The 19,434-nt window shown below is 46.5% G+C and overlaps 2 protein-coding genes across 2 annotated transcripts; one reads left to right on the top strand and one right to left on the bottom strand.

Annotated features, from left to right (window-relative positions):
- Positions 1-404: 404 nt before the first annotated feature.
- Them5 (thioesterase superfamily member 5) lies at positions 405-5,898 on the bottom strand. The gene is made up of 6 exons (XM_052730051.1): positions 5,779-5,898; positions 4,687-4,888; positions 2,985-3,123; positions 1,165-1,275; positions 770-894; positions 405-454 (listed from the first exon to the last, which is right to left on the bottom strand). Exons 1-6 carry the CDS (start codon positions 5,896-5,898, stop codon positions 405-407), a joined length of 747 nt encoding a protein of 248 aa, XP_052586011.1.
- A 6,022-nt stretch (positions 5,899-11,920) lies between these two features.
- Positions 11,921-12,258, top strand: LOC128106260 (60S ribosomal protein L36a-like). The gene has a single exon (XM_052731655.1). It carries the CDS (start codon positions 11,938-11,940, stop codon positions 12,256-12,258), a length of 321 nt encoding a protein of 106 aa, XP_052587615.1. The 5' UTR covers positions 11,921-11,937.
- The last annotated feature ends 7,176 nt before the right edge of the window (positions 12,259-19,434 follow it).

Raw genomic sequence — 19,434 nt, 5'->3', positions numbered from 1 at the left:
CACTATGTTGGTGCTGGGAATAAAGAACACCCAATGTTTTTAACTGCTGAGCCATCTCTGACCTGTGGATAATTTTGATTCCAATTACAGAAGGTTTTTGGGCTTATGATGGAGTGGTAAAAGTGCCTTCTCCCAGCCGGGCGGTGGTGGCGCACGCCTTTAATCCCAGCACTCGGGAGGCAGAGGCAGGCGGATCTCTGTGAGTTCGAGGCCAGCCTGGTCTACAGAGCGAGATCCAGGAAAGGCGCAAAGCTACAAAGAGAAACCCTGTCTCGAAAAAACCAAAAAAAAAAAAAAAAAAAAAAAGTGCCTTCTCCCTCATCTGCCACCTGAGTCCCGGGGACCCTTATCTGTTAGGTGGTAGTCCCAGGTAGATCGAGTCTTCAACTCTGTTGAAGGCATAGTCATTGCTGCTGGGATGGCTCTTCTTCCAGCTGCAGCTGAAGGAAAACACCTGCAAGAAAAAAGTGAGCTGAGTGCTGAGAGTCAGGACCAGGAGAGCGGGAGCATGGTGAGGCCATGAACCATTTGTTTCAGACTTCCCATCACCTGAAACTGTCCTGTGGTGCAGTTTTCATAATCCTCACTTAGGAAAACATTTTAATTTTGTTCTCAAAAGTTCTCTTCATCCATGTCTCTAGCAGGGACCCCATCCCACTCCTAAAAGGGCTAGACCCCAGCTTGGGACTAGATCATTAGCTGCTCTTCCCTCCCCTTTGACGTGGGTTGGGTTGTGGCAGGCCCAGCCTGCGGATGAGGATGTCTTTACCAGAGGACTTGGCATAGACAGTCTGCTTGTCTCTGCTCTGGGCGATGCAGGACATGTATAGCTTCTGGTCTTCAATCTTCTCTACTTGAATGTCCAGGACAGCCAGAGAGCCCACGGGGATCAGGCTGGAAGAGGAGGAAATTGAGTTCATTTCAGCACCGGCTCCCCACTGTGACCTCTCTCCTTTTCTCACCTCCCCCGGCCTCCAGGACTCACAAGCAGCCCTAGGTTCAGGGACTGTTTGTTGGTTCCTGGTGTTGAATGGCAGAGGTTGATTTCTGACCCAGGACTAGAGAAATGCTTGCCTAGGAAAGGAGCCTTGCAGAGCTTACACAACCCCACGATAAAACAGAGCCCTGCCATCAGCCACCGCCCGCCCGAGGATTCACACTTACTTTTTAAACCTGATGTTGAGACTTAGTGTGAATAGTCCTTCTCCAGCCAGATAGGCAGTTTTAGAAAATGTCTCATCCATCATGGCCGCCAGTGACCCTCCGTGGGCAAACCTGGAGATCAGGATGGGAAGTAAGACTAGGGCTAGGGCTGCTAGACAGACCCCTTCCCTGGGCTGTTTCTCAGTACCCTGGGAGGTACCAAACCTCCCAAGCTTTTCTCTTTCTTCTGAGTCCCCCAAACGTGGATCCTCCATCTCAGGCAGCCAAACAGGAAAGGCACACGGAGATACGTCCTGTGGGTTTCACTAGGTCAAAAGCAACTGAACTTCCCTCTGCTTTGCTTCAGCAAAACATGTTAACCACTGACACAACTATTTTATTGCACCAAGGGAATTTTTTTTTCTCACAAAATTAAGAGACCATTTTCTGATTCATCACCTCATTGCTGGCTGCAGTTGCCACATTTTAGAAGACTGCATACATACAAAGGAGTGGAAAAAAACCCTGAGCTTTTGGACTTAAGTCTCTTGTGGTTTTTTGCTTTTTGAGACATGATCTCACTCTGAAGCCCAGGCTAGACTCGAACTCATGGCAGTCCTGCCTCAGCCTCCTGAGTTCTGAGATTGTAGGTGTGAACTACCATGTTTAGCTTGATTTAGTCTTTGAAGCACATAAGCTTGGGCCATCTCTCACCCTACCAGTCCCTCAGCCGTTGCTGGACCCACAATTTCAAGGCAGTTAATTAACTTATGACTTATTAAAGGGCCAGCAAGGTAGGCTTCTGAGCCGCACCCTTTGGAAAACATCAGAGCCCACTTCTGTGTGATAGCGCAGACGTTTGGTTATGTCAAGTATGTAAAACCTCATTGTCATTTATGCAAACCGTACTTCACGACAAGGGTTTGTCACCGTTGGTTAAGCTAGGGGAGAATATGCAAATGACATAAAACAGATCTGGGCTCTGCACTGGAGAGGACCAGTGCACTTCCTCGTGGACCTAGGCCAGCTGTTCTTGTTGTTTTGCCAAGGCTGCAGTGGAATGCTCAGGCCCTCCCTCCCCTCCTGCTCTAGTGGCATCATACCAGCTGGCTGGACTCCTGGTTCTGCCACTCACTACCTATGTGTTCTTGAACAACTTGCTGAACCATTCTGAGCCTTCATCCCCCCCACCCCCAGGTATTGTGAATAAAAAGAACTACTATCTCATTGATTAAGTTCCCCAATCTCATGCACACTTCTGGGCACTTGCCTCCATTGCTGTGAAGAGAAAACGAGTTGGTGCCTAGACCTGCCCTTGCCTCTCTGTGTTCCTTGGCCCGACAAAGGATTCATTGGCAAAATGCTGATTCTGCAGAGCAGTTCTTAGCCAATGGCAATTTCTTCCCACTTGCATTGCCTGGGACTCAGTGATACTATCTCTTCTCTGTACTCTCAGTCCACTGACTGGCCTCAGTGTTGGGTCATCTGCTCTGCCTTGTTTCCTAGCTTACACACACACCTGAATGAAATGCAGCTGCACTTCTCTCCACACTGTCTCCTTGGGGATTTCTTTTTCGGAAGGGAAGGAATCCTTGACCTCTTAGGACTTTGATTTATGGAACATTCTGAGGCTCCAGTAAGGGAGTTCTTCATACATGCACAGTGGAGCCTGGAGAAGAAGCTAACTCAGATTGTTCTCACAGGCCTGGCACTGAGAAGATGAAACCTAGTTCCTTGCATCCCATTTTAGGTCTTTAGAGACTCCAGGCCTAGTGGGTGCTGGACCCACCCTGCTGAGCCAAGCCTGTGAGGAATCTACCCCGGCCTGTCTGAGGCCTTACCCTGGTGCTCCCTCCAGGTAGGGGCCTGGCTGGAAAAGACAGACTGACTTCTTCTCAGATGGGTGGAAAAAGATGACATATTCATAGCCTTGTCCTTCCAGTTGGATGCATCTGGTAAAGATGCGCCAGTCCTGTTTGTCTGGGGAGAGAGGACAGTTTTGAAGCAGAGATACCTCAGGGTATGGGGGCTTGTCAGGACACAGCATCGTGAGCTTAACAGGGGGAGGGGGGACGACCAGGCACCCCAGCTCTGTTGTTGGGGAGCCTTTTTACAGGGGAGGAGGGAATAAAACATGCTCCTTGTCCCTTGTCTTCTGAGAGCCTGTGCCCTGGGGAACAAATACTCATAAAGCGCATGACTAGGCAAGCATTCTACCAACTGAGCTGTCTCCTCAGTCTGGAAAAAACGAAAAATGTTTTTTCTCAAGTCACATTTTCTCTGTGTAGCTCTAGACTTGGAACTCACCCTGTACACCAGGCTGGCTTTGAACTTACACGATCCACCTGCCTCTGCTGGGACTAAGGGTATGCACCACTGTGCCTGGCTTGGTGCCTCTGCTTGGCCTGTACCATGAGTTCGAAGGTCACCTACTAGCTATGTCGTCCATTCCTCACTGAGGAGCAACCACATGTATGAATGAAAAAAAAAAAAAAAAGAAAGCACAGATGGACAGACAGACACACAGAGACAGAGACAAAGAGTGGGGCAGGGTAAAGGTGCAGCTCTGTCAATCAAATCCGCTGTGTGTCTCCGAGTGCCATCTCACCTAGCCAAGCAGAGGTGTCGCGCTGAGGCCTGCGGGAGGTAAGGGATGCCCAAAGGTTGTCACAAGGCTGGGAAGGCAGGGCTGGGACAAAGCTTAGTGGAGGGAAGAGCCATTGGTGAGAAACCAGAAAGAGCAGGGTCCTGTACTGGCAGCCCTCCAGCTGGGCTGCAGCTGGGAACAAAGGTACCACTTGGGTGTGCTCCCCTTCAGAGAGAAGGAAAGGAGCCAGGCTGCCAAACCTGTGTAGACATGCTTCCCATCCACAGCTGGTCTGCAGGAGAGGGAAGGGGAGACAGCAGCGAGAGCCTCCAGTCTGTGGGGCTCCTGAATTTCCTTCCTGAATGCCTCACCATTTCTTATTGTACTAATTCTTGGGGAATTTCATACAATTTATTTTGATAATGTTTACCCTCTTCCCTTTGGAGAAAAGTTCTTCCTATGTAGTCCTGGGTGGCTTTGCAGACCAGGCTGGCTTCGAATTCACCTCACATTCACCTGCCTCTGCCTTCTGAGTGCTGGAATTTGTGTGCCATGACTAGCCTTCCTGAATGTTTTCAAACCAGAGAAAGGCGGCAGGCTGAACTGACCGAGCGTTTCAGGCAGGGTCCCCCACTGTGGGTAGAGGAGTGTGTGTGTGTGTGTAGGTGTGTGTATGTGTGCAGAGGAGTGTGTGTATGGAGGGGTGTGTGTGTGTGTGGAGGTGTGCATGTATGGGTGGAGTTGTGTGTATAGGTGTGTATGTGTGGGTGGGAGTGTGTGTGTGTGCGCGCGCGCGCGCGCGCGCGCGCGTGCGCGGCAGGGGGGGGGATGGGCAGAGGTGTGTGGGGGGTAATGATGGAAGTATGTGGGCAGGTGAAGGTGTGTGTGTGTGTGTGTGTGTGTGTGTGTGTGTGTGTGTGTGTGCGTGTTTTGGACACTTTCAGACCTGGTCTTACCTGAGGCAGCTACCAGCCCGAATGGGAGCTTAAGCCCCCGGATATGTTCTCTGTTGGACTTGAAGGAGGGTAGTTTAATCCACCTGTCTGACTTGGTTTTCTCCAGAAATTCTTGGTACAGGCTCAGCATATCTGGATTCCAGCTGGCATTGGGAAGGGCATAATCCTTTAAATCTGTGTTCTCTGGACAGAATCTTGCAACCTAAGCAAGAAAAATCAGGATGGCATGATGACATCTTGGAAGGTGGGGACTGTTCTTGGGCTGTGGGACCATCATTTAGTCTGTTTCTGGGTTTGGGGCTTTTCAGTCCTGTCTGCTGGAGTGTTACCCAAAGAAAGAGCCCATCTTCCTTGTAAGGGGTTTGGAGACACCTGAGTATGAGTGGCCTAGGGGTGTTAAACAGCATAGAAGTGGGGATGTCGGGGATGGGATGGGATGGGGACTAGCCATGCCAGCCTCATTGTGCAGAGGTGTAACGCTGTTACTGTGAGTAGTTCCTTGAAATGGAGGACTGCTACTATTAGTCCCACTGAACAGGTGGGGAAACTGAGGAACTATGATTAAGTTTATTACACTTGGGAGAAAGACAGACAGACACTGTTTCACTGAGGGGTAAGCCTGCAATTGGTGAGAGATGTTTATTAACCCCTAACTACAGGAGCTAGTGGCTTATAGGCCTGTCTGGTAGCTCCTTTGAAATACTTTCAGGCCCCAAAGAAGTGAAATATCACGGTCAGGGTCAGGGGCAACGTGGTCATCTGCCACATGTCAGTCATTAGTCACTTCTGTGGGTAATAAGCATCTGATTGCCAAACCCACAGAGGGGTTTTTGTCTGGGGATACCTTACTTAGCTGTTGCAGTGTGAACCCTATAAGAGATTTGCCGGTGGCCACACAGGATTTGGACCAGGATTTGTCCTACTAGATTTAGTTTGGGATATGGCTTAATAAGTACCCCAAAGCATTTTCCCTTTGCCAAACCAAACAGCTCTGTATCAGCCCAGAAATAAGGCAGGAAAAGAGGATTTAGGGTGCTCGAGCCCCAGACCCTTAGAGAGGAAGGGAGCTCATCTGACTCTTTGGGAACTTACCAGGGAGTCTGTGGAGGATCCGAATGCTGAGGCCTGGTGGAGTCCGGGCAGGAGATGGGTGTTTCTCGGGAAAGCTTTGTGGTGGACAAGTCTCACCACCCTCTGGAAGCCTATCCTCATTATGACTGCGTGCTGGGATCCTGGCTTTGCTTGGATAGATAGATACAGGCTGACTCCAGAGGACAAATGAGCATCAGACAGCCTTGCTGGGATGATGGTGAAACTACTTCCCTCCAGGTTCTCCTGACTCAGGCAGGCTTTCTTCTAGTAGGGACCTCCCACTGAAGAGAGGGTGACTGTGCAAGAATAGGCTGGGCTGGTACCACACCCACAGGCTTGGGGCCTTGAGCTGGTCCCAGAGCCCTGCCCAGTGCTGGGGAGGGGTACTTGCTGCTTGAGCATGAATGGGCAGGAGGACTGGCCTGTGCACAAACAAGTAGTGTGGGATACACAGGGACTTAGAGAGCGGCCCTAGGTTTCTTGGGGCAGAAGTCAAGAAAATTTCCAGGAAGATCAGTTTGTTGTTTTAGAATCCAGATTGGACAGCAGCACAAGCCACAATACCTGTAGCAGCCCGTCCCCACCTACAGATACTGACAGGTACCCTATGGAGAGCACTGTCTGTGACTCTCTAGATGACAGACTCCCAGGCACCCAGATTTCTCACCTGGGGGAAATCTGTAGGCTCCAGCACATCCAGAGGCTACGGACAGCAGCAAACCCTGCTCCCCTTCTCTTCCCCTGATGCCTGTTGGGAAATCAGAGAACCTGGGTACCGTCTCATGCTGTGAATGCCTCTTCTTCCTCAGAGACCTGAGGAAGGGACCCCACTTCTGCCTCCTGGGCCCGATTCTACTTCCAAGAAGAAATTTGCCACACTGTCTGTCCCTGAACTCTCCTCAGATCCCTGCCATTCTGTTTCTGTCAATCTGTTCATGGCAAATGATGCTTCTAACAAACTCCATACTCCCAACAGTCTGTCTCACTGTTCCTCTTGAATCCCACTTCTGAGACCTTTCACATCTGTCCCTCAGTGGGAGAGTGTTGACGGAGCATTTGTAGCATGTGCTCTGTGGCATGATTTTGAAAGCTCTGATATGGTCTGGGGACTCAAAAAACAAAGAAAAAAAACAAAAACACAACAACCAGCAAAGTCAGCTCACAGCTTTACGCACCTTCCTCTGTGTCCCAGGCAAGAGTTAGCACAGGGGGGGCCTCTACTTGCTGGTTCTTGGCTAGTGATAGGAGTTGGTGGGGGACTAGTGGGTGGTACAGGAGATCGCTGAGGGGAAGCTGCTTGACAAGGGACCTTGTGTGCCCGGGAACTCCAGGGAAGGGGTAAAGGTAGCAGACAGCACTGGGAATGAGGTGGGGTAGGCAGTGGAGGCATTGCCAGGTACAGGTGCTGCAGGGAGCCCACCAGAGATGACCACTCAGACACAGTTTATAGCCAATTGAAAGTCTTTATTCCAGCTGTCTGGGACTACACAGGTATTTGGGGACCCAAGTGTGGCTTCCAGCATTTACACCCAGGGGCATTTAAAGGTAAAAACCACATCCTGGTATCTTGCTGAGCAGCTGCAGGGGGAGGTTTGCACAAGCAACTCAACAGAAGATGATAAGTTATCTGGGACATCTTGGTCTTGGGTCCTAGAATGGAGTTGGGTTATTTTCCCTGGGGATTCTCCATCAAGGAGATCAAATTCTTGTTAAACCTGAAATGACTTCAGCAAAAGTACAAGCTGGAGGAGCCTCTGCACTGTCTTGCCATCACACAAGCAAGCCCAGAAGCTTTGGTGGTTTATGTGAGTGTGAAGAGACTAGGAGTTAGAGGGACTCCTTGTAGGCAGACACATAAGGAGAGAGCCCGTGGCTAGGTTATAAAGGGGTAAATTTCCAAGATGGTTAGTTTCTTCCTCATCTTCTTGACTTGGGACAAAAGCCTGGCAGCTTAAACGAAAGGCCTTCTAGGCCTCTGTTTTCCACTAATCCCTGCTGATGAACTGGCTCAATAAGTTCAAGGCTGGGTCAGGACATGCTGCACTTGCAGCCAAGCAACCATCCTATCTGTCTTCAAACTAACCAGCCTTAAATTAAAGGAGTAAAATTCTTCAGAGGCTTTTCAACCCTCCCCAGCCTGTAGTCGGAAGTTTTTCTATGTCCTGCCCAGTCCTGCAGCTGCTCAGACCCAAATAAGCATATAGAGGCTTATATTATTTTCAAACTCTGGCCATGGCAGGCTTCTTGCTAGCTAGCTCTTATGTCTTAAATTAACCCATTTCTATAAATCTATACCTTGCCATGTGGTTTGTGGCTTACTGGTACTTTCCATCTTGTTTCTCCTGGCAGCAGCTGGCATCTCTCTCCCCTCTGCCTTTCTTCTTCCTGTCTCTGTCTTCAATTTCCCACCTAGCTATAACCTGACTTGCCATAGGCCAAATGGCTTTATTTATCAACCAATCAGAGCAACACATATTCATAGCGTACAGAAAGACATCCCACAGCACCAGCCCATAAGAGATTTCTGCTTTCTTTTTACTCTTGTTTTTCCTTTTTGGGATGAGAATGTCCACTATGTGCCTGTCCCATCACTGTATATTGGAAGTATATTGCTTGGATTTTGAATTTTACAGGGGCTCACAGTTCTTTTTTTTTTTTTTTGTTTTTGTTTTTGTTTTTTTTTTTGTTTTTCGAGACAGGGTTTCTCTGTGTAGCTTTGCGCCTTTCCTGGAACTCACTTGGTAGTCCAGGCTGGCCTCGAACTCACAGAGATCCGCCTGCCTCTGCCTCCCGAGTGCTGGGATTAAAGGCGTGCGCCACCACCGCCCGGCAGGCTCACAGTTCTTAATCTGCTTTGTAGAGGCTCCTTTTTTTCTGTATGTCTGCTGTGTGTTCATGTTTATTCACTCCCAATAGACACTTCTTTTCTACTGCTGATTTTGTCTGCTGCTGTCCAAGGTATTTAAGAGTTTTCTGCAGCCACATGCTGTTCCCCGTCCAAATTTTTCCTGACTTAATTCTTTAACTGGCAGAGAAAATGAACCCTATCAAGACCCCTAGACCATATGAAATATTCAATCAATGCCTGCAAAGTTGTGAATTTTTTTTGTGGCATTATGTTTTCTATTGATTTAAAACCCCTTTCTTCTCTTCTCCCTCCCTTCCTCTCTCCTTTCCTTTCTCCCCCTCTTTCTTTTATTCTTGAGACAAGGTCTTGCTATATACCCTAGGTTGGCTTTGAACTCATGATTCTCTTGCTACAGCTTCCTGAGAGCTAGGATAATGGGTATGTACTAACAGACCCAGCAAAACTTCCTGCTTTCAACAGAAACTTCTGGTTTTAAACTTCTGAAAATAAAGCATGTTCTAAAAAACGAAACTGTTCAAAGATAGGGTAACGGTGATGCTATTTTGGCAGGTCCTGAAAGATCAAAGTGATTTAGTATGGATGGTAAAGGTTTGTCTCATTACCAAACAGTGCCATTTTATCAGCCACACAAAATACCAACCATGGAGATAATGGATTCAAGAAAGAGTTCACTTGGATGTATCCAACAGGATTTAATGTCTGCCCTGTTGGATTTGTCTTCTTTTAGTCCTATCCCTCTTGCTATTCCTATTTTTCCTTTGGAATGAGAATGTTCACTATATGCCTACCTCATCATTGTATATTGGAGGTATATAGGGTATATAGTTTTTGTTGTTGTTGTTGTTTTGTCTTGAATCTCAGAAAAGATGTTGGACTTGAACTTTGAGCGATGTTGGGATTATTAAGACTTTGGGGATTCTTAGAAGTCTTTGAACAAATTTTGCATTGTCAAATGGCCTTGAACCTTTGGGAGCCAGTAATGAAATGTCATAGTTTGAGTGGAATACTCAAGAATTGAAGGCTTGGTCCCATCACAGCAACATTTAATGGTGGTGCCTTTGGGAAAGGGATTGGATCTGTGCATTAACTGACAGGTGGATTCATAACTTGAGAAAGATTGGAAGGACATGGCATTTGGGAGGTGGGACCTAATTGTAGGAAGTGGGTCCTTGTTGCTACATTCTGAGGACCATGTCTTGTTCCTGGCCTCTTAAGTTCTCTTTTTCTGTTCCAAGCTGCATGAGGTGAGCAGGCTGGCTCCATCACACCTTTGCCTTTCCACAGATCTATAAACAATGGAATTAGTTGACACAGCATAAAACTTCTGAAACCATGAACCAGAATAGATCTTCCCTCCTTTAAGTTGATTTTTCATTGGTGGTTTGTCAGTGATGAAAGTCTGGTTAAATATAATTTCAGGTATTTGCATAATTATGCTTATGTAACTTTGTTCTCTGCCTTGCCACATACCTGGTGCTATTCCCTTTCTTGTGTAACTTCTGTTTTACTTGAGTTGATAATTACTAAGGTTTGGCAGGCCATGTGGTACAGGGGAATATAGAGGACCAGAGGAGCCAAGTAGTTGAGGTGACCAATCTTCATTTCCTAGCTGGGAAGGAAGAATATTCAGGATGGAGAAAATAGATCTTCTGGTGACATCTGTGATATTTGAGAATAGATTTAGTGGGATCCGGACATGCACAATGGAGATAACTCAAAAGGGATCTATCTAGAGAGAGGAGGCTCTGAGTTAGAAGGCTGGAGAAGAGAAAAGCCGTGGAAAGTTATCTCAGAGGAGGGAGACTAGGCCCACAGGAAGCTACCTGCCCACTTTGTGCCTCTTTGTTTCCATCTACAGCTACACACATCTGAGTGCCTTCTGTAAACTGGGGCTCTTCTTAGGGCTTTGCGGGCAGCTGTCCAGGGAGGCAGAGAGGTGATTGACTAATGAATGCCTTGAATGGTTCAGACCCTTCTCTATCTATAAGAATTTTGTTTCATGAAAAACAAAGAAAACCCAGGTCAGAGTAAAGAAAGTCTGCGCTTTGACCTCTTTGGGAAAGCAAGTAGGAAAGGTGAACTCCGTGATGGGTTGACACAACTTCAAACTTCCGTCAAATTCTGATTCAGTTTGTTACCATGCCTGGTTTGTTCCCAGTTGGGGGCTCAAAGGTGACTTGAGTTGTGTGACTTTTTTTACAAGCACATCCTGGGCCTGGTAGTTCCACGATGACCCGGCAGTGGTACACTGAGGCTTGTTTAATGATCTGCTCTGGAGTTAGGGATACGCGGGTAGTGACGGTGAAGTCTGATTTGTAGATTTGCCATTTTCTGTGGTGCAAAAATTCCCTCCGTGGCTGATTCTAAGTCAGTGTCCCAGCTGTGCATCTGATCAGCAGTGTGCACCATCAGTTCTGGTGAGTGGTAGGAACTCACTGTTGGCAGGTCATGGTGTGAGCCATGGAAGTGAAGCAACTGCATTAATCAAGGTCTTATCAGGTTCAGTAGATTAACCTTTGCCCCAGATGTCACTTCCACTGCAGTAGGCTTTGGATTCTTGTCTCTCCAGGGATGACCACATTCATTTTGTTGTCCCTCAAACAAATGTACAGGACATTCAATCAGCAAGAATAAACAGAAAAAAATTATCAACATTTCTAGAAATCTTGCCAAGTCTACTTCATCTTGGGTGGCTGGGAAAGCCCCTCTCAGGTAAATCCAAACACGTGACAGTGTTCCTCTGATGGGGGCTGGCTCTATGCTGTGATGTGGAATTCCAAGCACTTTGGAGAGATTTTGTCTGGGATGATTCCCTATCTAGCCTTTGAGGATGAGGAATGAACTTCCCAGACACCTTTCCTAGGTAAGTATCCTACCCCTGAGCTACACTCCCAGCCCAGAAACCAGTCCTGAGTTAAAAACCCCACTGAACGTGTGTTCCTGAAGTCTTATTATGAGGCATCTTGTAAGGGTCTGGGATGGCTCATTTTCCTCTTAGCCTACAGCTGGTTCCCATGCTCATGCCAAGACTGGCCCACTCTTAGCTGGTCTTATAATTTCTTCTGAGCTATGGACCTGAGGCCAGCTGGGCCAGGGTAGTTGTGCATTATAAAATTGGTGGGCTCCCACAAATGCCACCACAGTGGCCTAGTTCCCTTCAGGAGACATAACAGCGGACTACAGACCCAGGTATCAATTCCGTGAATGTTTAAAGGACACTCTCAGCTCTGGGTGCTTGCTCAGGTCAAGATAAAATGTGAAAAATGGGTGCCGATATCGCTCCCGCCAACATGGTGAACGTTCCTAAGACCCGCCGGATGTTCTGCAAGAAATGTGGCAAGCACCAACCCCACAAAGTGACCCAGTACAAGAAGGGCAAGGATTCTTTGTATGCCCAGGGAAAGCGGCGCTATGACAGGAAACAGAGCGGCTATGGTGGGCAGACTAAGCCTATTTTCCAAAAAAAGGCTAAAACTACAAAGAAGATTGTGCTGAGACTTGAGTGTGTTGAGCCCAACCGCAGATCGAAGAGGATGCTGGCTATTAAGAGATGCAAGCACTTTGAACTGGGAGGCGATAAGAAGAGAAAGGGCCAGGTGATCCAGTTCTAAGCTGATCTTGTTACGAAGACAATAAAATCATGAGCTTGTACTCTCTCACACACACACACAAAAAAAACCAAAAAAAAAAAAAATGTGAAAAATGGATTCCTTTATGGTTTTGGCCCAAACTGAAGAGACATCCATTTTCAGTCTTCAGTCTTCCCCATGGTACTCCCAGAACTTATAGAAGGGATAGAACCGTGCTTAGGAAACACCCTCTGTAGACTGAGCTGTGCCTCAGTGAATTGAGCTGAGAGATAAGTTGCAGTTCAACCTTTTGTTTTTGTTTGCTTTCCTAGGTGCATCCTTCTGGCACCAGAGGTTCGGTGGTATCTTTTCCAATTCTGTGAAACGCTCAGAGGTTGGCACGATGCCATCTAAGTCACATAACGTTTTGATGATGGGTAAGCTCTCGGAAGACCCACCACTTACCCTTCTAAGAACATGCCAACGGGAATTCAGCAGCAATGGGATACGAAAACAAAACAAAACAAAGCACCAGCATGGACGAATACAGCAGGAAAAGATCCCTTTGTTTGAGTGGATCATTCCTTCTAAGGAGCAGTGTTGGCCTTGACAGTGCGAGTGGGAGGCACCACCTTATTGAGCTCTCTGTTGTCTACAGTCATCCTCCGTGAGACTTCACCTTCCTCATTCTGCAGCAGTTCTGTGGAGCTGCTCTGCATCTTTCTGACTCAAGATCTTGAAGATCTTGGCAGCTTGCACTGCTTATCTCAGCCTGAGGCTAAGAAGGAGGGGCTAAGGGGGAGGGAAACCTGCTCCTACCTGCTCCTACTGGACACACCCACTGTTCTCACCACACCTGTGCCAGCTCCTATTCCCTCATAAAACCACCAGACACTTTAGTTGCAGGAGATTTTTTTTTTCCAAGAAAGGAATTCTCTATGTAGCCCTGGCTGTCCTGGAACTGGCCTAGGTTCCAACTGTAGACCAGCTTGGCCTAGATCTGCTTGCCTCTGCCTCCCGAGTTCTGGGATTTAAGGCATGAGTCACCACCACCCAGTGGAGATTCTTATAATACTAGAAATAAGTAAATTCATTTTTTAAACTTAATTTTAAACTCTACTTAATTTTTAAGCCTTGTAAATTGCATCCTTTGAGTAACGAGGAACATGTATATAGCCACTGCGAAGAAACTCAAGAGTGTCTCTCTTTCCAGTGGTGCTGTGGTTTGAATGAGAATGGCCCCCATAGGCTCATATGTTTGCAGTCCCCAGTTAGTGGAACTGCTTGGGAAGTATTAGGAGGTGTGTTACTGGGGATGGGCTTTGAGGTTTCAAAAGCCTAGGTCAGTGTCTCTGTCTGTCTCTCTGCCTGCTACCTGAAGATCAGGATGTAAAACTCTCAGCTACTGCTCTAGGGCTATGCTTATCTGCTTTCCACCACGATGACCATGGACTAACTCTCTAAAAGTGTAAGAAAGCCTCCAATTAAATGCTTTCTTTTATAAGAGTTGCCTTGGTCATGGTGTCTCTTCACAGCAATAGAATAGTAACAAAGATAAATGCCCACACTGCAGTGTAAAGTCTAAATGTATACTCTTTCTTATCTTTTGAATTTAAAGATTATAAATCATATATGTTATGGTTGTTAACTTGTGTTTTTGTGGGACTCCCAACAGTGGTAGTGGGTGTGTCTTTGACTTTTTCGCCTTCTCTTGGGACCCTTTTCCCTCCTACTGGGTTACTTCATTCTGCCTTGATGTAAGGATTTGTGCCTAGTTTTATTGTAACTTGTTATGCTTTATTGGGTTGATATCCCTGGGAAGTCTGCTTTTTTCTGAAGGGAAACAGAGGAGGAGTGGATCTGGGGGAGAGTGGGGCTGGGAGGAGGGGAGGGAGAGGAAACTGTGGTTGGCGTGTATTATATGAGAGAATTAATAATAATAATAATAATAATAATAATAATAATAATAATGATAATAATAATACATTGAGGTGTGATTACAATTCATTGGGAGGAAGGGTGCCTAGGTCTCATGCAGTCAGTAAAAAGGGTTTGATAAGGTCAAAGCCAGGGCCTGCTAGACACTGAGGCATAGCCAGGCCCATGGTTCCGAGGGAAAAGGAAGACAACATAATCTTGGTGGGTTAACTCAAGTGGCTGAACTTCTAGGAACAATTCCTTTAATGACAGCAAGATGTGAGATAAGTTTTCATTGAAGAGAAAGAAGTTTATAAAAGCTTTTCTATGAAGGTTTTTCTTTTTTTCTTTTTTTAGTTAGGATTACTATCGCTAGGATGAAACAACATAAATAAGTTGGGGAGGAAGGGGGAGCTTACAATTCTTCATCACTGTTCACTATTGAAGGACGTCAGGACAGGATCTCTTAACAGGGCAGGAACGTGGAGGCAGGAGCTGATGCAGGGACCATGGAGGGGTGCTGCTTACTGGCTTGCTCTCCATTGCTGAGTACTTGTACTCACAGAGAAGCACTAAGGAAACCAGGAACGTTAATCATACAAGGATGTCTCCTCAATGGAGGAGATAACTGTTGGTTTTAAATGCAGTGCTTTTACTCTGAGAGGAAAGGTCACGAGGCACGATAAAATCCAGTATCAGAGCCTTATAGGAGGAGGTGGGGGGCAGAAGAGAGTGACCAGGCCTGTGAAAGACATGTGCAGGGAGAGAGAGAGCGGGGGAGGAGGAGAGAGCAGAAGAGAGGGGAGGAATCTGTGATCAGCGTTTTAAGGATTTCCCTGCACATGCTCATGTGGGTTTATGGAGCTACTGTAAGGATTATGTCCTTAATTACATCACCAGCCTAAAAAGCGGGTGTGCCCTCTCTGTGTTCTCTTTTCTGCACTCTCTCCTTCCGTACCCCCCTTCCGCACAGTCCTTTCTCTGTCTCTCTCCCCTCCCTCCCTCTCTCCCTCTCTCTCCCAATAAAGCTCTAGAAAGGTAACCATGGCTCATGATTTTTCCGCCAACCAGCACTCTCCTCCGTTGGCATAGCCGCCATGGGCATCAACCAGCCACAAGCGCTGCTGCGTAACCAACAGCTACTCCACACATTCACAGGTTGAGTGACCATGCTGCGTGACCACAGGCCCCTTACTTGGTGTAGTCATAGAGCTGGAAAGGTGGCCGGAATCCTAACAATAACAATGAAGTACCTGCATTCTATCCAGAAAGCTGAGAGTGGATTTTAATGACTTGATGACCATTTTGCTATTTGTGGAGGCAGACCTCAGCTACCTTTTGCTATAGAGTCAGGCCTCACCCAAATTCCCCAGAATGATTATCCCAGACTCTTCCCTCCCTAGACCATTACCCATTCTTAGGGGAGATGTCACATGTACTTTATGACCTGCTGACCTCTATGCTATCAGAGACTACATTAGATTCCAAGCCTTTTAGCTTGTAGAAGTCACCTCCATGGTCTCATGTACTTTGTAAAGAGTTTCTAGATAGAGACACCTTAAGCTTTATTGTACACCTGGAATTCGACAGATTAGACTGATTGTTGCCTGGAAACCTTTTCCCAAATTGTACCGTGTTTTAAATATGCTGACAGTGAACTGCCTGGCGTTAGACTCCCTGAGGTCTGATCCAGGTTGAAAAAGTCAATCTGCACCATATATTCATTCTCATCTCTTCATGCTGTTTGCTTCCCTGTATGACACCTGCAGGGACCCCCACCCTCCATGGCTTGCTCAGCCTGCTTTCTTGTAGAACCCGAATGTTAGGATCCTGCCCTCCCTCTTCTGGGGTTCTGGCATCTTACATCATCAGTGGGCGTGGGCCACTGTATACCCACCGCGTGGTCACACAATCCCCGCCTTAAAAAGCCGGACTGGGGGGCGGCACTCTCTTTTCTGTGTTTCCTCTCTGCGCGTTCTCTCTCTCTCTCTCTCTCTCTCTCTCTCTCTCTCTCTCTCTCTCTCTCTCTCTCTCTCTCTGTTCCTGCCATATTCCTTTCTCTCCAGGCCTGGCTTCTTTCTAATAAAGCTCTTTCTAACTCTGGCAGTCATGGCCTTGGCCCATGTCTTTTCCACTGGTAACCAGTGCCATATACCTATCACCATGAACACCAGCCCAGGGGTGGCACCACTGACAATGGACTGGGACTTCTCCCAACCACCACTAATTAAGAAAATGCCCTACATACAGGCTTGTCTCCAGCCTGACTTTATGGAGACATTCTCTCAGTTGAGGCTCCCTCCTCTCCAGTACTCTACCTTGTGTCAGGTTGACATAAAATTAGCCAGTGTGGGGGGCCAAAAACAGCTTGACCACATAGCTGCCATGACATACTTAGAGGCAACACCCAGACCCAGGAAAAGCCATAAGCTGACCCCACCCAGGGAGGGCCTGCATCTAAGGGGAAGAACCTGACATCCCAAACATTCCAACCATTAGATAAGGTTAGATAAGATGGCTAGATGTCCCTGAGTCTAGCACACACCTATTTTCTGTTTTACAGATACCTCTAGACAAATGTCAGCCACTCAGGTTACTGAACCCTGGAAATCCTCTCACCCCAGCCTTTGCTATGATAAAAACTCTACCCCGCCTAGGCTCAGGGCTCTCTGCTCTCACCAGTTGCGTTCAAACAGACAGAGAGACCAAGCTCAGAGCTTGAAAATAAAGGCTCTTTGCTTTTACATATGGGATTCAGTCTCCCTAGTGGTCTTTTGGGATCTGGGCATAACACCAGCACAGTCCTACTAACTTTTCATAGCCCATGCCCACCTTCCTACCTGTAAGGATTTGGTCCTTAATTGTGTCATCAGCCTGCGACTGCGTCCCAGCCTAAAAAGTGGGTGGGCCCTCTGTGCGTCCCTCTCTTTCCGCTTCTTCCTTCCGTCTGTCCTCTCTCTCCCTCTCTCTTTCTCTCTCCCTCTCTCTCTCTCCCCCCTCCCAATAAAACTCTAAAAAGGTAACCATGGCTCGTGACTCTCCTCCAGCACTCTCCTTTGTTGGCATGGCTGCCGCAGGCAGCGGCCAGCCAGAGGAGCAGCACCAATTTAACCAACACTACCCTCCCCCTACACTGAAACTAGTCTGCTCATACAGAAAATGCAATCTTTTACTTTGTAGCTCCCTAGCAAATTATAGACACTCTTAAGTAGCCCCATTGTCAGCACACTCACCACATATTGTTATCTGTTATACATCAATTTGAGTAGACTTTCATGACTGTTCTAAAGTCAATGCATCCCCCAAGTGACCATTTTCCCAGACTTCATTCAAGGGTGAATCTTCAGCTAGTTTCTTAAAAAAAATCAAACCAAACCAAACCAAACAAATCCTTAGTTAGAGTCCATGGCTATGGATGACTGACCTATGAATCATTCTATATATTATACTCATTGCATTTTTTAGCACTGAAAGTACAGAATAAAACTTTGCTACTTCTGCTTTCATATGACACACTATGTCAAATACTTAGGTTTCTAATTGAAAAGAAAAATCTATCATTCTAAACTGAGGCTTTTCATGGTGATTTTGCCATAAAAAGAGATTTCTGTTATAAACCCTTGAAAATCAGGAATTCTTCTAGAAGCATTCAAAGATCATTAGTGTTTAGAATGCTTAGTGTTTATAATGGCTCTCCCAGGTCATGGGTGAGAAGTAATTCGATTAGTAAATGTTTATGGATGCTGAGCTGGGGTGTAGCATGCTGTGAGGTCATGGGTTGGAGTGATTAGTAGAGTAAAGGTACATGGATGTTGGGGTTGTGTATAGAACGCTGTGAGGTCATGGGTTGGGTAGTAAGAGATAAGACTAGTAAATGTATAATGATAGTTGAATTTAGCAAAGAAATAGAGATGGGCATGGTTATATCTTTATTTTTACAAGAAGATATATTATTGGAATATGTGTCTACAGGAATAATAATGGTTACCAAAAAGTTTTTTTTTTTGTTTTGTTTTGTTTTTTGAGGCAGGATTTCTCTGTGTTGTCCTGACTGTCCTGGATCTCACTCTGTAGACCAGCCTGGCCTCAAACTCAGAGATCTGCCTGCCTCTGCCTCCCAAGTGCTGGGATAAAAGGTGTGAGGCACTATACCTGGTCAAAGAAGATTTTTTAAAGGGACAAAATAAGCTTGAATTAGCTCTTCAATGTAAGCTATGCTGTAATAGTTGGTCATGAACTACAGTGGCACCAGCTGGCACCTCTCCCTTAAAACTCACCAACTTTGTTTCAGGCTTTAAAGCTGTCTAGAGGCTTGTAATCCCTGCCATTAGCTTTCTGTCAAGTTTTTCACTTCCAACTCTACCTCAACACAAATCCTGCTGTGTTCTGTATCTGTATTCAAGTGACTGAGACAGACTCCCTTGTCTGCTTTTTCTTTCTTTCCTTTTTTTAAATCCCCTCCCAATGGTGATGGTTTTAGCCCTTTACTAGACTTACATATCAAGTCTAAAGCATTCCTATCTGTCAGAACCTCTCCTGCTTCGTAAAGATCATGACTTACAATAGGACCCAGCAAAACCATTAAAGTTGTTGTACCAGTCCTGAGGATCCTGCTGAATTAACTTCTTTTAAAAATTATTTTATTTTTAAATATTTATTTTTTATTTTATTTTATATGTATGGGTATTTTGCCTGCATGTATGTCTCTGCACCACATGCATGGGGTGCCAGCAGAGGTCAGAAGAGGGCATTGGATCCCCTGAAACTGGAGTTATAGACAGTTGGGTAGAGCTGCTGTGTGAGTTTGCTGGGAATCAAACCTGGGTTCTATGCAAGAACAGTCACGCTTTTAACCACTAAGTTTCCCCTCCAGCCCCAACTTCTTTCTTAATTCTTCTGTGAGCACAGTCCCATTCATCCTGGAGAACTACATGGAGAACTACACACCATCCCTCACCGGCCAGTTCCATAAGTAAAGCCAGTCCTTCCTTTACTGTCTTCTAGTTATTGATAATGATAGGAGTCTGTGTCTCCAGTTGTGTGTGTGTGTGTGTGTGTGTGTGTGTGTGTGTGTGTGTGTGTGTGTATGTGTTGGAGGGTGGTTTGCAAGCACTATGGCCAGCAGAGTGTCGATCTGTGGGAGGCAAGAAGGAAACTCAATTCAACACAACTTAGTAGCCGTGAGAGTCGGACCCCAGGGAGTTTATTTCAGGAATATTTAAGTATAGCACAATTTGGAAAAAAGTTTCCTGGTGATGAGTAATTCAATCCTGTGTGCATAATAAAGCTTAAGACATGACG

Source organism: Peromyscus californicus, unplaced genomic scaffold (assembly GCF_007827085.1).
Source record: "Peromyscus californicus insignis strain IS unplaced genomic scaffold, ASM782708v3 Scaffold_9__1_contigs__length_137607984, whole genome shotgun sequence".
Lineage (NCBI taxonomy): Eukaryota > Metazoa > Chordata > Mammalia > Rodentia > Cricetidae > Peromyscus > Peromyscus californicus.
The sequence above is the reverse complement of the archived record's forward strand: the minus strand, read 5'-3'. Positions and strand labels throughout refer to the sequence as shown.